The sequence below is a fragment of the Ranitomeya imitator genome, chromosome 1 (genome assembly GCF_032444005.1).
Source record: "Ranitomeya imitator isolate aRanImi1 chromosome 1, aRanImi1.pri, whole genome shotgun sequence".
Classification (NCBI taxonomy): Eukaryota; Metazoa; Chordata; class Amphibia; order Anura; family Dendrobatidae; genus Ranitomeya; species Ranitomeya imitator.
The window spans coordinates 697,847,463-697,864,020 of record NC_091282.1 but is presented as its reverse complement, the minus strand read 5'-3'; the positions used below and the strand labels follow the sequence as shown (position 1 = coordinate 697,864,020).

General features: G+C 46.5%; 1 protein-coding gene across 3 annotated transcripts in view; it reads left to right on the top strand.

Moving 5' to 3' along the window:
• The window catches only part of DCAF4 (DDB1 and CUL4 associated factor 4), a 58,560-nt gene that overhangs the window by 18,993 nt on the left and 23,009 nt on the right, over nucleotides 1-16,558 (top strand). For all 3 annotated transcript variants that reach the window (XM_069731265.1, XM_069731248.1, XM_069731257.1), the window contains exons 5-11: nucleotides 574-656; nucleotides 8,444-8,546; nucleotides 8,655-8,798; nucleotides 9,223-9,272; nucleotides 9,387-9,466; nucleotides 9,672-9,767; nucleotides 10,775-10,872. In XM_069731265.1, the coding sequence (XP_069587366.1) occupies nucleotides 574-656; nucleotides 8,444-8,546; nucleotides 8,655-8,798; nucleotides 9,223-9,272; nucleotides 9,387-9,466; nucleotides 9,672-9,767; nucleotides 10,775-10,872 (654 nt within the window). The remainder of the gene's footprint in view (nucleotides 1-573; nucleotides 657-8,443; nucleotides 8,547-8,654; nucleotides 8,799-9,222; nucleotides 9,273-9,386; nucleotides 9,467-9,671; nucleotides 9,768-10,774; nucleotides 10,873-16,558) is intronic.

The following is a 16,558-nucleotide window of genomic DNA, read 5'->3' as shown; positions in this document are numbered from 1 at the left end:
GCATGATGCGTTCATGCAGCGTGTAATCCAGCAGAGCGGACCCGATCCCCATTCACCTGAATGGAGCGTCCGACATTAGTGTTTGACCCGCTGTCATATGCATAACAGCACCACGAACATCGCTTCTGCCGCTGTCTGTTTTTTCGATATACACAAAAAACGTTACTTTGTCCGTTGTCACCGGGCAAACAATTTTCGACGGATCCGGCGAACAACGGATGAAACGTGAGGCCATCCGTCGCTAATGCAATTCTGAGAAAAAAATTGATCCGGCGGCATCAGTTGCCAGATCCGTTTTTTTTTCAAAATTTGAGGGATTGCGACTGACAGCAAAAAAACTGAAGTGTGAAAGGGGCCTTAGGGACATCCATTGAACTTCATCTCTAGCATGTAACACTATGCATGATGGCATGTCAACAATAGAAAAGCATCTTGTGTTTTTTTTTTTTTTTTTTTTTTCCCCCTTCATATACTTGTACTAGGTAATTTATGTGTCTAAAAGTCTTGAGGTTTATTTATTTTTTTTTTTTAATGCCTATATTGCCTAACATCTGTTGCAATCATTTCATGCAGAAATCGAGCAGACTTGGATGCAACGCCTCATTGCTACTTCGTAAACAACAGATTGGTTTGCTACCCTCTACGACCTACTGCAGGTGTGAAAAATCTGTATAAAGTCACCAGACACATCATTATAAACTATGCACAAATCGAAGATGCCTCTAATTGGCGCATACCAGTGGAGGCATCTTAACATCCATACTATTCGAACAATTACATACAAGAGATGATAAAGTGACCGCACTTAATCAATTAAAATCAGATATGATGCATGCAGTATAGAAGGAGACCACACACGGTGTAAAAATAAGTGCGTCTAAGGCCCTGATCCATCAGTGTGTGTGTCAGATGCTTTCATTAGTTGCAACTTTTAAGCAGATTTGATACCACTCTACTCTTTCCCTGGTGTAGTAATCTTAGTTTACCAACATTTAGTTGCCCTTTTTTCTTTTTTTTCTTTTTGTACTTGGCCCCAAATTCATGAATGGTGTGCGCCATTTTGCTGAATATGGTATTAAAAAGCAACCAACTCCCACAAAAGGATAAAAAAAAGCAAAAGATAAATATGGGACATAATGTATATAATATGAAGCTAAAATTCATATTGCTAATTAGGAGACCAAACGCAATAGGTGCTTAGTGCATACATTTTATATTAATTTAGATGTTTATTGTGTATGTATTCCAAAAATTGTATTATTGCAGTTTTGTCATCACAATTAACACTTTATTTAACCCTTCCACGACATGCTCCGTACATGTACTGCGCATGCCGTGAATCCCCCTTTGATGTGGGCTCCGGCGGTGAGCCCGCATCAAAGTCGCGACATGTCAGCTGTTTTGTACAGCTGACATGTGCGCGCAACAGCGGCGTGTGAAATCGCTATTCACCCGCCGCTATTAACCTGTTAAATGCCGCTGTCAAACACAGACAGCGGCATTTAACTACCGCATCCGGCCGGGCGGCCGGAAATGACGTCATCGCCGACCCCTGTCACATGATCGGGGGTCGGCGATGCATCAGGAAGGTAACCATAGAGGTCCTTGAGACCTCTATGGTGACTGATGCAGGCCTGCTGTGAGCGCTCCCCTGTGGTCGGCGCTCACAGCACACCTGCATTTCAGCTACATGGCAGCGATCTGATGATCGCTGCTATGTAGCAGAGCCGATCAGGCTATGCCAGCTTCTAGCCTCCCATGGAGGCTATTGAAGCATGGCACAAGTAAAAAAAAAAAAAAATGTTTTCTCCTTCGCCTCATTGGGGGACACAGACCATGGGTGTATGCTGCTGCCACCAGGAGGCTGACACTAAGTAATACAAAGAAAAAGTTAGCTCCTCCCCTGCAGTATACACCCTCCTGCTGGCTCCCAGCTAACCAGTTCTTGCTTAGTGTCCGTAGGAGGCACACGGACGGGTCTGCTATTCAGACCCAAAGAACTCTTTTTTAACTTTTTACTACGGTCGAATGGGGCGACGGATTCTTTCATGTTCCGATCTCCTCGAACCATCAACAGGCGAGCACGGGAGTTTTACCTCTCCGTATCCTCTCCTGCGACGTGGGAAGCCACTGCCTGAGCTGATTTTAGGGGCGACGGGCCCCTTCAAGGGCACCGATCTCCCCCCTCCCTTATCAAGACGAGCACTGGAGTTTCACCTTCAGTATCCTCTTCTGCAGCCAGGCCTATTGCCGGACATTCAGCCCTGTCCACCAGGTTTTACCCTCGGCTGTACAGAGGCACCTTCCAGCGTGGCGTCCGAGCAGCCCCCACTGCATCACCACTGAAAAAGCGGATGATGGAAGGAGGCAGACGGTTCCTCTCCACCCCTCTTCTGCAGGGATGGTGGATGGAGGCTCCCCAACCCTGCACCGTCTTATCTACCCGGGCACAGCTCCTACCTGCAGCATCTGCCACCCCCTCCATATTGGGGTAAGTGCTCCGTGAGATTTGGGTTTTCCGGCGGTCAGAGGAGGGCTCCATAGCGACTGGGTCCCCACAGAGCTTCGCGGCACTTTTCCCCTCAGTCTGCGGGTGCGCGCCGGCCGAAGCCATAAATTTAGTCCCCGGCTTCTGCCCTGTTTAGGCCGCATCCCGGGAAGCCCCGCCCACCGCTTGCTCCCTTCTAGCGGCTCCGCCCCCCTATTCAGGCGCTTCTCGTTCCAGACGAGATCTCGGCGGCCATCTTCTTCCTCCTCCATTGCGGTCACTATTTCTTCTGGAGGGGGCTGCGGCCGGCGGTTTTTCAGCGCTGAAGTCAGCGCTATTCCAGACGGGGGACTCAGAACCTGAGTAAGGTGAATCGCCCCAATATCTCCCCCTTCTGGCACGCATCCCGGCAGCATTAAGGGACTAGCTTTCCCTGTTTTTTATATACTTAAGGCTGCAATCTCTGGTGCTCCTGCACACTACAGAATGTATGGTACAGTGTGCAGGCTTGCAAACAGAGAGCTGTGAGTTCCCAGCAATGAAGCTCTCATGACTCATTCCCTGGTGACTCATTCCCTGGTGACTCATTCCCTGGTATTTAATACTCTGCCCGGTAGTCGCTGGGTCCATAGGTGCATCCCCAGCTTTCCATGCCTTTTTATTAAACCCAGGACCAGCATTCCCTGGTCTTAAGGGTCCCCTAGTTTTAAAAGGGTCACATCCCCAGCATTCTCTGCTCTGCCAGAAGCCGGTCTCCTTTTCCTTAGTACTTAATCAGGCCAGTATGCCCTGGTCTTAAAGGCACAGGGCCAGTAGGCACTGGTCTTAAAGGCACATGGCAAGTATGCCCTCGTCTTAAAGGCACATGACCAGCATCCCTGGTCTTAAAGGAGCATGACCAGCATTCTTGTTCTTAAAGGCACATTACCAGCTTTGCTGGTCTTTAAGGCACTTGTTCCAACATTCCTTTCATGACCAGTATGCCCTTGTCTTAAAGGCACGTGACCAGTATTTCCTGGTCTTAAAGGCACGTGACCAGTATCCCCTGGTCTTAAACGCAATAACCAGTATGCCCTGGTCTTAAAGGCACATGACTAGTACGTCCTGGTTTTCAAGGCACATGACCAGTATGCCCTGGTCTTAAAGGCTCATGTCCAGTATGCCCTGGCTTTTAAAGGCACACGACCAGTATGCCCTGGTCTTTAAGGCACGTGACCATTATGCCCTGGACTTAAAGGCTCAGGACCAGTACGCCCTGGTCCTAAACGCAAATGACCAGCATACCCTGGTTTTAAGGGCACATGACCATTATCTCCTGGATTTCAGCATGCCCTGCTTTTAAAGGCACATGAACAGTATGTCATCTTACAAAAGGCACAAGACCAGTATTCCCTGGTCTTAAAGGCTCATGGCCAGTAACCCCTAGCCTTAAAGGCGCATGACCAGTATTTACTGGTCTTAAGGGCACATCATCTATCCTAAGCTGGTCACCCTAACTGAGCTCTGGAGCACTCACATGCTCCCTCTCCTACAATGGGAGCCGTCGGCTAGCAGGGGCCGCAAGTATTCTAGAAAAACGTACAGGTTCTAGAAAATCTCCATCAACATTTGACGGTGATGCACTGGAAGACCTCTAAGTAGGATACCATACCTGGTCGGAATTTTATGGGTGACGGGTCCCTTAAAGGGCTCCGATTTCCCCCCACACCTTCAACAGACGAGCACACGGAGTGTCGCCTCCATGTATCTTCTTCTGCATCCAGGTCTATCGCCACAACCTGCCCTGTCCACTCGGAAACCTCAATTCTGGGGATGTGGCGTCCACATTTGTGGCGTCCCAACAAGGAGGTTTTCCCCCCTTTGTGTCAGATGCAAGAAAGTGGACGATTCCTCTCCACTTCCCTGTTAAGAAGATGGTGGATCGAGGTTTTTCCTTATTTTCTTCTCTGCACGACGATGGCAGAGACCTGCTGGTTACAGTCCCGCATTCTGTCACTTGGCAGACTCGCCGGGCAGAATTTCTTGCGGTATTCCTACCAGTATCCTGGCAGGTGTATCATCAATTAAGATTCCACAGACGGTCGGATAGCAAATCTAGTTCGTTCCGTCTTGTGGTTTCGGGTTCAGCGCTCTACCCTTCCTTAGCCGCCACATGGGTTGCTTGACCAAAGGGAGAGAATGAAAGTCTCCGGGTCCCAGACCTTATCTACTTCGTTCCACAGTATAGCTGGCCAATCAAATCTTCTGAGCGGGAGACTAGCAAGGGATCGTATCTCTTCTTCAGGCTCAACCAGCAGTGGAAGCATTGGCCAGGACAGTCTAGATCTAAGGGATCTTGGTTCCAAAATGGAGGGAATGAAAAGTATCTCCATTCCTGGACCCCAAACTTCTAACAACCTTTGACAGGGCCCTTTCTTTTTTCGGATGGAGTTCCTCCTCTCAGCCACTACTTCAACAGAGAAACGTGGTTGTTTTCTGGCATCCATCGTCATTCGGGATTCTTACCCTCACATACCTATTTCTCCTCTCTACTATAATCTCTTCGCCTTTCCATTCGCGAACAGTATTTTCACGACCTGGCCCTTCTGCCTGGCTACCACACCAGAGTGGTCGCAAGGGTCATGACGGTTGTCATGTTCTTCCTGCACCTTAGAAGCATGGTTGTCCTGCCCTATTTGGTCGACTTTGTAGCCGCTCTCCTAGGACTACGCTGAGTCGTCCATATCACTTGCAATTACCTCTCTATTGGGCTAGCAGCTAAACTTAGACAAGTTTTTTTTTTTTTTTTTTTTTTGTTTTTTTCCTCATTCTCAGCCCAGCAGATCCTCTTTGAGGATGATCCTGCCCAAGAAGGATGGTTATTCTCTCTCGGGTCTAGGTCGTGGCCCTTCTACAGGGAGCTTGCGCACTCGATCTCTCATTCCCTCGGTTCTTTCAATTCGCTAGGAGGGTTCTGAGGGAAAGGACGTCTACGGAAGCAGTTTCCTTCGCTGCGCTCATTTTCTGCAAGTCAATCAGGCTCTCAAAGGGTAGTCTCTGAGCTCCTTTCTCTTCCAGAGCCTTCTCCTGGCCCAAAGGCTATTGGGAGATACCATTGCCAGTTTTCTTCTCCCGATCATCTCTCTGTAGATCCGAACGGTACGGCTATTCCTTCAGCAGGCCCTCTGCCTTCTGGCGGGTCTTCAGTTGGATAATGCCTCGGCTGTGCCCCAAGTTAGCCATCTAGCAAGTACCCTCAGTCAAGCGCCATGGCTAAGGTACCTCGCACTCTCTGATGGGCCGAGTTCTATCTTCGGTGATCTCAACAGTACATTCCCTGGAGTAGAACACTGGGCGGCAGACATATTCAGCCGTCCGGGTTTTTCCTCAAGTGAGTGGGAACTTCACTCGGAAATCTTCCATCGGACCTGCCTTCACTGGAGTACTCCAGAGGTAGTTCGGATGGCGTCCAAACTGAACGCCAATGTACTCCAGTTCATGGTTTGGCCTCGCGATCCAAGACCATTGCAGTGCATGATCTATTCTTCCATGGTACCAATTTCCATAACCCCTCTTCCACTGCGTCTGAAACCTTTTCAGAAGCGGGTAGGGCCCCAGTGATCCCGGGAGACCCGCACTGACCATGTCAGGTTTTTTTCACGCTTGCGGTACTAGTATTTTTCCGGCTTATTGTCTCAAGCTGGAAATATGGTCTTTCTTGCAGGCCTCAACCTGTAGTTCTTCCCTACCGCGTACCGTTAAATCCGTGGGACCTTAATGGTCCTGGGCATCTTACAGTGGACTCCTTTTCTGATCCGGATAGACTTTTCTATCAGGGAGGGTCTCTCCCCTTCTTTCTCTGCGCTCTTGTCCTCCTGATGAGTCTTCAGATCTCGACGCTCTGTTCTTTATCTTTTTTCCTTATTACCTTCAAGGCAAGGTTGCCCTCTAGCCATCCCCTTCCCTCGTTGCCAAGGGGTATTATATCTCCACTGTTGCAGGGGCATCGTCCTCTCATCTCCTTCGGCTCTAGTCCACAAAGCGGAATGGGTTCTCCATAATCTGGAAGAAGCGAGTGCTCCGAGTGGGTACGTATCGAGGACGACGTCCTTCCAAAGGTTGGACATTTTACTCGGGTTTTTCGATGGTAAGTAGGCTTCCTGACTGTCGCAGGAAGGGTTTAGCCGTTTTTCTTCGGCCACGTTAGCCCGGTGGATTCTTTTCTCCATCCAGGAGTCCTTTCGCGCTAGATGCCAGCCTATCTCCCTGTCTGAGGGCTCTAGGCGCCAGACGTCGGCAAGCACGACCGCAGGCTTGCGAATTCCTCCAGGCCGCATGCATTCTTGAAGCACTATAATTCACTCACTTCCACAGATGTGAGTCTGGGCAGGTGGACTTTGCAGGCCGCGGTGGCGCACTTGTAAGTAGCGGCTACACGGCCTGAAGTGATGTTGTCCCCACCCAGGGACTGCTTTGGGACGTCCCATGGTCTGTGTCCCCCAATGAGGCGAAGGAGAAATAGGGATTTTTGTGTACTCACCGTAAAATCCTTTTCTCCGAGCCATTCATTGGGGGACACAGCTCCCACCCTGTTATTAGCTTATGCTTTGTTTTTATCTTTTGATATGTTATACTCTTATATATAATGTGACATGCTTTACGCTTATGTCGTTATTGATCTCCTACTGCTTTTGCACCGAACTGGTTAGCTGGGAGCCAGCAGGAGGGTGTATACTGCAGGGGAGAAGCTAACTTTTTCTTTGTATTACTTAGTGTCAGCCTCCTGGTGGCAGCAGCATACACCCATGGTCTGTGTCCCCCAATGAATGGCTCGGAGAAAAGGATTTTACGGTGAGTACACAAAAATCCCTATTTTAAAAATATGAAAAAAATATAAAAAATATAAAAGTTTAAATCACCCCCCTTTCGCCCCATCCTAAATAAAACAATAAAAAAAATCAAACATACACATATTTGGTATCGCCGTATTCAGAATCGCCCGATCTATCAATTAAAAAAAAGCATTAACCTGATCGCTAAAAGGTGTAGCGAGAAAAAAATCCGAAACGCTAGGATTACGTTTTTTTGGTCGCCGCAACATTGCATTAAAATGCAATAACGGGCGATGAAAAGAACGTATCTGCGCAAAAATGGTATCATTAAAAACACCAGCTCGGCACGCAAAAAATAAGCCCTCACCTGACCCCAGATCACGAAAAATGGAGACGCTACGGGTATCGGAAAATGGCACTTTTTTTTTTTTTTTTTTTTTAAGCAAAGTTTGGAATTTTTTTTCACCACTTGGATAAAAAATAAACTAGACATGTTAGGTGTCTATGAACTCGTAATGACCTAGAGAATCATAATAGCAAAACAAGTGTGGGATTGCACTTTTTTTGCAATTTCACCGCACTTGGAATTTTTTTCCCATTCTCTAGTAAGACATGGTAAAACCAATGGTGTTGTTCAAAAGTACAACTTGTCCCGCAAAAATTAAGCCCTCACATGGCCATATTGACAGAAAAATAAAAAAGTTATGGCTCAGGGAAGGAGGGAAGTGAAAAACGAAAACGCAAAAATGAAAAAGGGCCGCGACTTGAAGGGGTTAATACATTAAGTGTGTATATTTTCTTAATTATTCACTAGCCTGGTAGTAGCCTATTAAAAGTTTCAAACTTGTCTAGCCAGCTTGATTAGTTTTAAAGGGAAATGACTGCATATTGCTGTACAGCACTTTCTGCAGCAGTCCCATAGACTATGATGGGAGGCGCAGTCTAGCACACGCGGCTGCTTCATCCTGACTATTGTCGAGGGGCTGTGGATGGGTGATAACCTCTTATTCCAGGATTATACAATCTCAGTCCTGATGCACCCATTACATAAACCTATCCTGATTTTGCCTATACCATCACGTAGTGTATATATGTAACATGTTGTACCTGTACGCGCTTAATGTCTTTCTTTCCCGGCCTGTAGACGCATGCATGAGCTGAAGATAAGCTGCATGCAGAAGAAGGATGTCTCCATCATTAACCCCGAGCCGCTCGCTGAGGACACGCACAACTGTGAATTCATTATCGTAAGTTTCTTTTTATTGTAGATGAGGCTAAATGTAGTGACCATTTCTGATGTTATAAACGTGTGTCGCCTGTATTCTGCTGTAACGTCCATCCTGTCTATCCGTCAGACTGACTCGTCAGGTCAAAGGTTATTTTCGGTGAATGACTTGGATAATGGATATTGTAAATATGGCCTTCTGGAACTTAATGGGCTCTGGAAAGATATCCCAACAGTGGAGAATCACGAGACTCTATTTTTCAGCAATCAGAAGGTAATGTGCTGGCACTCTGGGATCATGTTTTTGATTTAGTAAATGGTTGGTAATTTTTATAAATAGACAGTTGACAAAACTGCAATTATGACACTTCTTTTTTTTTTTTTTTTTTTTTTTTATTTGGATCTTCTGTAAGCACGAAGTTTCCCTTCATGTCCAAAACCACCCAACTTATCCCTTACACCCTGGGGGGGTTAAAAGAAAAATTAATGCTGGTAACGGGGTTATTGCGTCAGATCACCCAGCATGGTATGGGTGTAAGGGTAGATTAGGAGTGAGCCATGGCAGGCACGTGTCTCTGGGTAGGTGATATTTTGCTGAGATGGTAATTAAAATTTTAAATCTAACACATGGAGATTGTAACTCGGTGGTGGGTTTCTTTAAAGCTGTAATGTATGTATTTTTATATTTTTCCCCAAAGGTGATTACGGCATGTTGGGCCTCAATGAATGTACAAGATTCACATGTTTTGTATCCTTTTACATTGCTAAAGTAGTCCCAGCATTGGCATGGTCTTTTATATCTGGGTATCATTCCAGTGACCTGCTGAAATACTACTACTACTAGTCCTTAATAGGCATTCAGAATCTGTTTTCTTGGAAAACCATCTGCCCCAGGCCGCATCAGTCTTATCCCAGCAAGCCGTTTTGGAAGGTCTGAAGATGGTAGTATTCTTTTGGTTTATTTTTATTTTTTTATTGATCCTTTTAAAAGTAAATATGTAGAATTTTCCTTTTACATTTTAATTTAAAGAATTCCCATTCCCTACACCTGTGTGGATGTTGAAATATTGAAAGTCCATTAAGGATTTTTTTTTTTTTTTTATGGGGAAAACAAAAGTTCAAATAAAGTAACGATCTTTCTTTTTAGATTTAAGTCCAGAAGTGGTGTACAATTTCCAGTTCTCGAGTGCCTGGACAGCTGCATGGTGCTCTAACCCTCAGATGGAATGTACTTTTGCAGCAGGTTTGTGACCATGGAGCGGGTATGAACGGTTCCCATCTTCAATTCTAAGTTCATCTGACTCTTATTAGGTGACTCTCAGGAAGGACGCAATCAAATGAAGGTATAAATCAGAACGTAATGCTCGTACTGGCTAGTGGCTTTCCCAACCCAAGTGTGGCAGCTGAATAAAAATACATGCCTCTGTCAAGCTCGGGAGCTAGCTAGTCCGAGCACTGCGTTCTAATTAATGGTATGAAAAATTATTTAAAAAAAAACAAAAACTGCTGAGATCACATCCCTATCAGGTGGAGAGAAATTGTAGTCAGGGCATTTTTTTGCTGGGCTTCAGTAAAATGGCATTGGGCTCCACCTACTGCTGTAAACTGCTCATGTCAGGGGTGCTCTGACGCCAGCAAACAAAAATGGCAGCACCCAGTGGCTCAGTTAAAGAAAAAGCCAATTAAGATGGTATACCTTATCCTGTGTGACAAATTTTACAATACCACTATTATTGTCAATTTACTTTTACCCCTGTCATTTGTAACTGTTGCTTCCTAATTCTTCAGACCCCCAAAATAAAGGATTTTTGGGTGACCATTAGATGTAAACATTACAAATTAAGTGATTTAACAATAGAATATGCTATCACTTTGTGACTGGTTTGGGGGTCGGTATAGCACAGATTTAGTGCTGCATCCACATACCCAGAGGTCAGACTTTAGTCGTCTACCCCCCTCCCCCATTGGTAACATTAATGGCAAAATTCTAATTCTAAGCCATCACTTTAAGAAGAAAATAAGTTTTAAGAGGTTTGTTTACCTTGAGCATTTATGGCACATCCAGGGGGAATTAACTACCGGAGGATATGCCACACATGGCCGAGGTGGGGTTACATCTGTAAATATGGCCATTAATTATTTTAAACTTGTGTTAACCTTCTCATTATCCTTGTCTTACCGCCGTTTTTTTCCCTCATTTTTCTCTCCTCCTTCTTCCCATCCCACCACCCATGATTTTTCTTGTGAAAGGTCTGCAGAATCAAGTCGTGGTTCTGAACATCCATTCAGACATTCAGTGCAATTTCCAAACGAACAGTGCTGTTTTGGCTCAACAATTTGCTTCCCAGGTATTTTGTCAATCATTGGGACTTTTTTTTTTTTCTTAATGTTGTATGGTTGAAATCTTTGTACCTTTTTGAGCAACCTATTTCTTTATAACTCTGATTCTTGTGCAGGTTAGAGAGGATTTGCATGCACTATAATTGTATGCCAAAAGCAAATATAATGCATAGTAGGCATGCCTTGCCTGCAAATCCTCCAATTTTTGGCAACTTCGCCCTCTGCATTCTAAATTCTTCAGCAATTCGGTGCAATATTTTTACCTAGATCAGCTAGAGCAACAGTTAGCGCTAAACAAAGATCACACATCCCATTAAAGGGTTATTTGCATCTTTATAAATGTCAGTTCTTGTAAATACAAGCTATATGTCAATTTACTGCTTTTACTTTTTTTGAGATATTAACTTTGCCTTTAGTGCAGAGAACTACTGCAAGACTTTTTTTTTATATTGAACTTGTAAGCTCTGTTGTGAAGCTGGCAGGATCGCTGGAGTGTGCAGACATGTCTTCATCCTGGCTAGCTTCAGCAGTGGTCTGTCTCCTAGGCAACAAGCTGTAAAGTGTTTTATCTCAAACAGCTGCAAATTTTAATAAGCTGTAAATTGCAAAAGTGTTTCTACAATAACTAGCCAACATGATCTATGAAGATAAGAATAAAATGTAAATTTCTCTGTCCCCATGACGGCACCACGGAGAGGGGGGATCCACCCATCAAGGACAGGAAACCTACAGATAAAAAGGCGGTACCTCTCTCCCGCATCAGTTTGGTTTCCTGTCCTTGATCGGGAACCTGCAGCATAAAGCTTACCTAGAATCATCGTGGGATGCCGGGGCCAGTCAGACCAATCCAGGCAGCAGGGGTTCCCTGCCTTGGCTGGCGTGGTTACCTGAAGCGCCACCGTTGGGGGTTAGTGAGCCTCTAGGGTGTGCGGGGAGAGGCGGCAGGGAAGAGGACCGCGAGACCGCCTCTCCCAAAAATCCTCTTCATGGCGACAGGTCGTCGGCAGCATGCCACCACGGAGGTCCCTCCGGGTGAGCGGCATCAGGAGCTGCCTCCCCCAGAAGGAAGGCTGCTGTCACTGGGTCCCCCGGGGGCCGGAAACCAGGAAGCACACGCGGAGAAGCGCGTCTTTGTCGGTGGTGGCGTCGCCACAAAGCACCTCTGGGAGCCGGTCGGTGCACATGTGCAAGCGCGATGACTCGAATAGGTGCAAGGCATGACTGGTTAACCGGTCAGCGAGCAGGGCATAATGGCGCTCTGGCGTGAGGTAGGACTGGGTAATCCAGTCACAGCACTACTTAAGGGGAACAGTGCTCTGGCCTGGTGCTTCTAATGGAGCTCGGCCAGCGTTCCCCAGGAACCATGAGCGATCTGGACCTGCCGGAGTTGAAATCCCCACAGTCCAGATCACCACAGCAGCAGCAGCAAAAACTGCAGCCCCAGGTGAAGGGGAAACAGGCTTCCCACCACCAACAACATGACACCACCGGGAAAGGACGCTCAGGATCCCAGCACAGCAAAGGCTCCAGCATGGCGTCCGGCGTAAGGGAGAATCCTACAGCAGATACGGATTATCCCCAACCGGTACTAATTGGTCCGCCAGGTGGTGAGTGATCTTCGTGAAAGTTCGCTGCTAACAGGGCCCTATTTTTTGTGTTCAGGGAAGTCCAAACACAGGATCTGTGCGCTCTGTAGGGAAGATTTTTCCCTCCACGTTGGAAAAAAGACTCAGCAGCTCATGTATAGAACAAACAGTCTGAAGGACTTCTGGGATTTGCAACAGAACTTAGATCACTAATTAAAACCTAGGTGGAGGACACCTTTTAGGTCCCTTCAGGACGGTAAAAAGCAAAGGAAGGCCAGATACAGGTCCCTTGAATCTAGGTCTAGTGATGCAGATAGTGAAGAAGGGGATTCAGATACCTCTAATTCATCAACATAATCTTCATCTTACACTGGGGGTCGCAGTTGCTTTCTGCTAGAGGAGACAGCCTCGTTAAGGCAGTTATGAACACCATGGGATTAACTGATCCTCACCCAAAAAAATCAGTTAAAGATTTTATGTTCGGGCGTCTTGAACAGAAGAAAAGGAGAGCCTTCCCGCTTAATGACAAAATCCAGGCCTTGATTAAAAAGGAATGAAAAAACCCGTAAGAAAGACCCTAATTACACCCAAAAGAACATACCCATTCGAGGACCAGACTTGCTCATTTTGGGGAAAAAGCACCCAAACTAGATGTGGCCATCACCAAGGCATCTAAAAAATTTGCCTGTGAGGGAGAGTTCCTATTTGGTTCCACCCTGGACGACATCCTGGATAAGGCGGGGATAAGAAAGTCCTTCCCTATCCTCTTACCCATCCTACAATCGACTGTTTCGGAGTAAGAGGTTTATCCGTAGAAAGACACCAAGAACACAAGATAGATGGGGAGACAAAAAGAATAAGAAGGGGTTCATATTCAGCTAAAACCCCACTGATAAAAAAAACAAAAACAAAAAAAAAACCTCCCAATGAACTCTTGCCCCAGGTGGGGGGAAAGTTGTCCCTCTCTCTCAGCCTGGGATAAAATGACCAACAGTTCCTGGATACTTTACATAATAAAACTGGAACTAAAGTTCAAATCCCACATCCTCCGTCAACCATCCTTCCTGATAACATCTTGTGAGATCCACAATAGAGGAACAGCTAGCTATAGAACAAGAAGTTTCGGGGGCTGTTGGGAAGGAGGATCACCTCCAAGAAAGAGGAAAAGGGTTTTACTCTCACCTTTTCCTCAGAAAGAAACCAGGTGGGTCCTACCTGACAATTATAAACCTAAAGAATCTGAACAAACACCTAAAAAGTGCAGCCATTCAAAATGAAAACAATAAAAACAGAAGTGAAAGTGTTTCTCGGTCTCCCATGACGGCACTACGGAGAGAGGGGATCCGCCCTTCAGGGACAGGAAACCCACAGATAAAAGGGCTGTACCTCTCCCTCGCATCAGTTGGTTTCCTGTCCCTGACGGGGAACCTCTTTTCGGTGGTACCTGTAAGAAGACGCCATATCATGGACCGGGCAGTCGGGTTCCGGCAGCGGGGAGGCTCCTGCCGCGGCTCGTCCGGCACTCGAAGCCGCCACCGCTGGAACCGAGGGGTTCTTCAGGGTGTGCGGAGGGAGAATCGCCGCCGACTCTGAGGGAGGAAGGGGCGCTGGATCACCCAGAGCTCCTGTGCTGATAAGCGCACGCTCCGGGTGTAGAAAGATGGCCGCCTGCCACATTTCCAGAGCGAACTTCCGGGTCATCTCCGCGCGCGGGGTAGTTTTTTCTCCCTGGAGGATGTGCGTAGGAGCCGGAAGTGCCGTGAACGCCGGGGATGGTGCCGGATTCAAATAGGGAGATAGTGTGACAACTAAGTGTGCAATCTCCCTGCAAGCATGGAGGACAGCAATCTTCAGCAGGAACTGCAGCCGAGGCAGCAGCACCATAGGAAATCAGACCCTAAGACTACCAGGAGAAGTGGGTCTAGCAGTCATTCCACGCAGCGCAGCAGATCTGCTGCAATGACCAACTCTCCTCCTCAAGAGCTTCCTGTACCAGACCCGGGCCCTCCTCCAGAACCGGTACCTACCTCTACATCCGAATGGTGAGTGATCTCTGTAAAAGTGCATATTTTAAAATGGTGTTCCCTCTTCTCCCTTATTAGGGAAAGAGGCTGGAGAAAAAGAATAGATCCTGCCCCACCTGTAACAAAGCTTTGCCGGTAGCCTGGAACAAAAAGCTTTGTAAATCATGCATTCAACGTTTATTGTGTGAAGAGACCCCCGAATTTTGCATCTGAAATTAAAACGATAATTAGATCCGAGGTTCAGAATGCCCTCTCATCTTCCAAAAAAGGGAAGGATAAGGTGAAGGAGACGGTATATTCCCACTCTGTCCTCATCTGAGGACGTGGATTCTGACAATTTTAATTCCTCCCTATCTTCCTCCGATGAAGATTCGGGCCGTCACTGCTTCCCACTAGAGGAGGTGGATACTCTAGTGAGAGCAGTTAGGGCTACTATGGGGGTTGAGGATCCCAGACCCGATAGAACGGCCCAAGATATAATGTTCGGAGGTCTGGGACAAAAAGCGGAGAACATTTTCACTAAATCCCAATGTCCAGACACTGATTAAAAAAGAGTGGGAAAAACCGGATAGGAGAAATTCTTCGGTACCCTCTCTTAAAAGAAAGTATCCCTTTGAAGATGAGGCATCCACTTCCTGGGACAAGGCACCAAAACTGGATGTAGCGATGGCCAAAGCCTCGAAAAAATTCACGCTCCCGTTCGAGGATATGGATACCCTCAAAGACCCCTTGGATAAGAAAGCGAATACTTTTCTTAAAGGGGCATGGGAATCGGCTGGGGGTAGCTTGAGACTTGCAGTTGCAGCGACCTGCACCTCCAGATCTTTAATGGTGTGGATTGACCAACTAGAAAGCCAGATTAAAGATGGGTCACCCAGGAGTAAGTTGCTAGATTCAATCCCTGTAATTAGGGCAGCAGCAACGTTCCTAGCGGACTCGCCAGCGGACTCCGTGCGCTTAACATCCAAGGCCGCTGCTCTCTCCAACGCAGCCAGAAGAACTTTATGGCTTAAGAGTTGTCTTGGGGACCTCCAAACAAAGCTAAATTATGTTCTATCCCATGTGAGGGGAATTTCTTGTTTGGGGAGACCTTGGATGACATCCTCCAGAAAGCTGGAGACAAAAAGGGGTTTCCAAATCTGGGACCAGCCCCATTCAGACAGTCCTTTCGGAACCGGAGATTTTTTTTTGTCAGAGACCCCCCAGAGAGCAGGATAAATTGGAAGAAGGGATAGGGGTTACCTTTTCGGCAACACTTCCCGCGACAAAAAGCCCTCCAAATGACATTCTCCCTACGGGGGGGGGGGGGGGGGAAACTCACCCCATTCCTTCCCGCCTGGAAGAAAATATCCAACATCTGGATTTTAAAACTCATACAATCTGGTCTAAAAATAGATTTTCTTTCTTTACCCCCCTGAAATTACGTAGTAACAAAAACAAGAACTTCGGCAGCAGAACAAGCGGCATTAGAGAAATAAATTTTTTCCCTACTACAGAAATCTGTTTTTTTTTTTTCTCCCCTGTTTCTAGTTCCGAAACCTGACGGGTCTTTTCGGACGATTATAAATCTAAAAAACTTAAATATGTAAAAAATCACATTCAAAATGGAAACAAAGTCCACCATAAAAATCATTTTCCCGAATTGCTACATGGTTGTGATAGACCTAACCGACGCATACTACCATGTGCCCATCCACGAACAATCTCAAAAGTTTCTGAGGATGGCGGTCTCCATAGAGGGACAAATAAGAAATTTCCAATACAGGGCCCTCCCGTTTGGGATCTCAATTGCTCCGCGAATATTCACGACAATAGTAGCGGAAATAATGGCCCACATAAGGGAACAAAATATTATAATGGTCCCTTACTTGGACGATTTTCTTATTGCAAGCGACTCGGCTCAAAGTTGCAGGGAACAGAGAGACAGAGTAATGACTATTCTGACAGACTTGGGTTGGCTCATAAACGTAAAAAAAATCAAAGTTGGAACCCTGTCAAGTACAGGAGTTCCTAGGACTGACGTTAGACTCCCAGGTTCAAGAATACCGACTCCCAGGTCCCAAAAAGGACAATATATTGACCAT